This window comes from Lactuca serriola, chromosome 7, assembly GCF_051521515.1.
Source record: "Lactuca serriola cultivar US96UC23 chromosome 7, Lser_US96UC23_V15, whole genome shotgun sequence".
Lineage (NCBI taxonomy): Eukaryota > Viridiplantae > Streptophyta > Magnoliopsida > Asterales > Asteraceae > Lactuca > Lactuca serriola.
This window is the reverse complement of record NC_136414.1, coordinates 57094639-57099950: the sequence shown is the minus strand read 5'-3', so window position 1 is coordinate 57099950 and position 5312 is coordinate 57094639. Positions and strand designations below refer to the sequence as shown.

Below are 5312 nucleotides of genomic sequence, written 5' to 3'. Positions count from 1 at the left end.
CTGCAATATACATCGCGTCACGGCATATTCCCATAAAGATAACAGGTAATTTCGTAATTAAACTGAAGTCGAATGGCAACAATATCCAAATCCTACACCTTCTTTCTTCTTCTACACCGAGAGTCCGAGACTACCAACACTCACACCCTTTGATTCCTCTTTCCATATTCCCCAAATCTGCATCTCCAGTCAGATTCACACTTCATTTTGTACAAATTCTTTCCAATATACCAAATCCGACATTAAATACTTTCCTATCTCACTTTGAATCGATTCATTTATTCCCGGATTTGGTAAATATTCTCCATTTATAGCTCAATTTAATATTTCCAGGGTTTTCGTTCACTCTTCAGTTGAAATGTTGCGTGGGCTCTCTAAATTCGTCTTTTAAACGGGTATAATTACGTCTCCGTGTATAGTTGAAGCGATCGGGTTGATTGAGAGGGTTACCGTTTTGGTTTTGTTTGAAGTTTGGTTGCGATCTGTGACATGAAGATCGAGGATTTGGAGGATTCATCTGATGTGAAAAATAATCAACAAATTGTCGATTATAATTATAGTCGGCAAATTGTTACAGTGGATGCGAAGAGAGCGTTGGTTGGAGCTGGTGCTCGCATCCTGTTTTACCCCACGCTTCTGTATAATGTTTGTCGTAACAAGATTCAAGCTGAGTTCAGATGGTGGGATCAAATCGATCAGGTTTGTGCTGTTTTATTGCATCCTGCTACATCAAAGATGTTATATGCGATTATTTAACAAAATTTGTTTCGTTTTGAAGCACAGAAACCTAAGTAGATGGAATTTTATATGGATTTTGTGTGTGTCGTAGTTTAATTACATCAGTAATCGAACTTAACAAAGAGTCAGCTTGAAATTTAATGGTGGATATGTTCTTCATGTGAACTATAAGATCCTAATCAATAGAGTGGTTGACTATTCAATAGCTTAGCTAACAGCTAACTGGTGAATTAGTTGAATAACTTCTTGAGACAACCAAAGAGTGTTTGACCATTTCATAACTTGGATTACTTGTGAAGTAGAAGAATATATCATTCATTCACTTTTTATTGATGATTCAACACTTAAATAGATAAAACTACTGTATGAAATTTGATTTATTATCTCAAACCTTTTTGCTTTTCATATATCTAGTTTCTTCTTCTGGGTGCTGTTCCATTTCCAAAAGATGTTCCAAGATTGAAGCAACTTGGTGTTGGTGGTGTCATCACCCTCAATGAGCCTTATGAAACTTTGGTTCCTTCGTCTTTATATTGTGTAAGAACTTATAAAAAAACAAAATATTTACATATGTAAACAATTAATTCCAGATTTGTTTTATACATTATGCATTTGTCTACTTTTTCAGGCTCATGGTATAGACCATCTTGTTATTCCCACCAGAGATTACCTATTTGCCCCTTCATTTGTTGACATTGATCGAGCAGTAAATTTCATTCACAGTGAGTAAACTCTACTTTCCTGAATCTTTTAATATTAACTAAATGTGTCTTATTTATTTATTTTATTTTATTATAGAGAATGCAACAAATTGCAAGACTACATATGTACACTGCAAAGCTGGAAGGGGTAGAAGCACAACAATTGTACTATGTTATTTGGTAACATCACTTAAACTTGATGAATAATGTAAATTTTGTTTTTTTTTGAATGTAAGGGTAAAATGGTCATTTGTGGAACTTTTAGGTGGAATACAAGAACATGACTCCATCTTCAGCACTGGAATACGTACGATCTAGACGACCTAGAGTGCTCTTAGCTCCATCTCAGTGGAAGGTTAGCTCTTTATTTTTTTCAAGGGTAAAATGGTCATTTGGCGTAATACACAGACAAATGAAAGTAAATTGCTATTTTTCACAGGCAGTTCAGGAATACAAGCAGTGGCGATTAGCATCAACTGCCACGTCATCACCATCATCAGGGGATGCTGTTTTGATCACGAAAGCTGATTTGGAAGGGTATAATGGTCAATTACAAGGCAAAGAATTGGCACTTGTTCCAAGAGTAGCAAAAACAAGGCCCATGATAGCAAAACTATCATGTCTTTTTGCATCTTTGAAAGTTTCTGGTGGATCTTCACTAATGAATATGAAGTTAACTGAGGCCCCAGCTTGTTAGTTACTCTGGTTTTTTTATAAAGAGGATCGAAGAACAAAAAGGACAATATAATATAATATATAATATAATGTGTATATATATATGTTTGTTTTCTGTTAATGAAAACGTATTGCTTTTTGTGTTTGTTTGGGTAATGCAATTATATATATGAAGTAGAGTATCTACAATGCATAACACCATTTTTACACCAAAAAATATATTTTCCTTTTGTGACTGATAAAAATTGTCTCGAAACACTATTTCTAGTAATTAACTACAATCTTTTTATTATAAAGTAGAAATGTATAAACTTGAAATTTGAGGGGCCAAAATTTTCAAGTATCAATTGAAAGTTTGACTGTAAATGAATATATTCTTTTACAACAAATGATGCAAGAAATACGGATACAATGAAGTGAAAAATGTTGCAAAAAACAGGATTTGTAGTGGTGAGGTATCGTGTTTGATGTTCGTCTTACTTATTAGATGGAACATGGTTAGGTTGTTTTTTTTTTTTTTTTTTTTTTTTTTAATTTTTTTTTTTTAATTTTTTAATTTTTATTATTAATGTTGTTTTCTGGGTGGATAGATTGGTGTACATAAAAGTCGTGTATAAGTTAATGGATCATGTGTTTAGCTATTCACGCCATCCAAATTGGACCAATATGTTGAATTTATTTTAATTGATGGATGAGTGTCGATGTGACTATTTGAAAAAAGAATGACAAAAATCATTATCTAAAATCTTTGTAGCAGATATAAAATTTTGACATTTTACTACTGTATTTACAATGATATTTGTATAAAAAAAAGTTATTATCACTGTAGTCCAACAAACTTTAGTATATTGATTTAAATGGTCTTTCGTGACTATTTTGTGCATTTGAAAGGCACGAACTTGTATTTTTAGGTTTTAAAAGGTCATTTTGAAAAATTTGAAAATGTCATCCGGTGACACCCATCCTAATCAACAGCTTTAGATGCCAAATCAATTACCACATGTAACATCTAATGTAAGTGAAATAGTGTTGATACAGTCGGTGAGTCTTCTCCTAAATCTAGACACCATTCAAGTACACCTTTATTTCCTCATCTTCTCGATTGTAATTTTTTGTTGCTGGAATCATAATTTCGTTCTTTGATATGCAATTCATTAGGGTTTGCATCTGATTGTGAGAGATGTTAGGAAATCGGTGGCAAAAGAGCTTGTTGGTTTACAAGAGAAACTTGATTCATTAACATTTATAAAATCTGAAACCCCAAGTGAAACTACAGAAGAATCTCAAGAAGATGATGGTGGAAAAAAAATCAGAAATACCGCTCTTAAGCCACAAGTGGAATGGCAAAATGAAGAAAAGATCGACAAGCTTAACAACGATCACAAAGTTGAAGCTGCAGATCCTATACACGATATGAAGCCGGAGCAACTGGTTGAATAGATCTCCAACGAGCTTAATATGTCAGCAAAAGTGATTTTTGACCGATTCAAAGATCATGAAGCACAGACGGAATCAGTAGGTTTAATTTTTTTTTCTCTCTATCGAATAAGAGATTCATGAGATTTGATTTTGACTCTGAACCTTGATAAATTGAGAATTACGCTTAGAGTAGGTACTTCTCCATCACCAAATTACCCTATATCATTTGATTTTCTACATCCTTTGTTGTGATTATCATCGACCACCCATAGACCACCATCATCTTGAAGATCTGATGAAGACCCATACAGATCTGCAATTGCAAATCTGATGAATTTGATTTTGTTAAAAACAAAAAAACGAAGTTGGAGACACAAACATGCAACTCTAGGATTTAAGATCAAATAAAATATTTAATCGATCGATTTCTTTTTTTTTTTTTTTACTTTTATTCTTGTTTATCAATGGTGGACTGGTGGTGTAAGGATTTGAATATTGATCCAGAATCAACGGTTTTTCTAACAATCAATCTTTTTTTTTTTTTTTTTTTACTTTTGTTTTTTACCATGGTTTCAGGTGTTCATCAATGGGTTCATCAATAGTGTACATACCTGTTTCGGACCTTCAACAGGCATGGCTTCAGCCTCATCAATTGGGGGAGAGAAAGAAACAGTAATGGTGTTCGGTAATAGACGATGGAGATTGTGATTTCTTGCTTTGGTGGCATAAGGGAGGAGGGAGTCATTCCCTCTCCACCCACTGAACCCAGTGAACGCACCTTAGTTGTATTGTATTTTTTTAATTGAGTGGGTTGAGAAAGATAGGATTTCCGTGTGTTGTGAATTGGGAAAGATGAAGAAAAATGAGAGACAAAAAATAATGTAACAATGGGTTAGTGGGTTGGGAGGGAATGACTCCCTCTTCCCTAAGATGGATCAGGATGGTGGTGAGGGATGGATAGTGATAGTGGATGGTGGGAGATAGATGATGGTGGTAGTGGTGGGAGACTAGGAGGTGGATGACAGGTGGTGGAAATGATCGGTGGTTGAAGGATCTTCATGAACATGAACATCATTATAGAATATAAATAAAGCCTGAAATTTATTTAAATATTTATAATTTCACTCAAATTCAAGGATAATCAACCACCTAATCACAGTGGAAATCTTTGTTCTTTGCTTTTAAATCTCTGATTACAATCTATTTAAGGGGATTCTGTTGCCGACGATTTAAGGAACCCAAGTATCTGCTGTCGGCTGAAGGTGTTGGAAGGTGGGTGTTCTTCAACATGAATGTAACACCCAGAATCAGAAAGACCAAGAAAAGAAAGGAAAAACTCTAAGTTAAGAGTCAACTCGTCGAGTCCAGGGAGGAACTCGACGAGTCGGAGCGGGATCCGGGGTATAAAGTAAGTGACTGACTCGGCAATGTCGGCTAGTGGACTCGACGAGTCTGGTCTGGGCGAGAAAAACCCTAATCCCAGAGGTTGTGCCCTATATAAAGCACATTATAACCCACCCTCAGCCTCTTTACTCCCATTTTGAGTTCCAGAAACCCTATAATTGAGTGAGCGTTCATTATTTGAGAGAATAGAGCCTTGGAGGAGAGAATCTTGGGAGGGGCTTGAAGATCAAGGGCCTTGCTGCAAAGGAGTGGTGTAGATCCGAGATTTACTTCAGTTGGAGCTTTCATTTGAGGTAATAGTCTGTTGCTTGGGCTTATGTGCATCTAGATCTATCTTATGTTTGAGTTTTGGGCATTTTGAGTATGGATGAGATC

General features: G+C 35.2%; 1 protein-coding gene across 1 annotated transcript; it reads left to right on the top strand.

Moving 5' to 3' along the window:
* On the top strand, positions 1 to 2259 carry LOC145062856 (phosphatidylglycerophosphate phosphatase PTPMT2-like). The gene is made up of 6 exons (XM_079010444.1): positions 1 to 699; positions 1153 to 1275; positions 1367 to 1460; positions 1537 to 1619; positions 1705 to 1794; positions 1879 to 2259. Exons 1-6 carry the CDS (start codon positions 490 to 492, stop codon positions 2134 to 2136), a joined length of 858 nt encoding a protein of 285 aa, XP_078866570.1. The 5' UTR covers positions 1 to 489; the 3' UTR covers positions 2137 to 2259.
* Positions 2260 to 5312: the final 3053 nt, after the last annotated feature.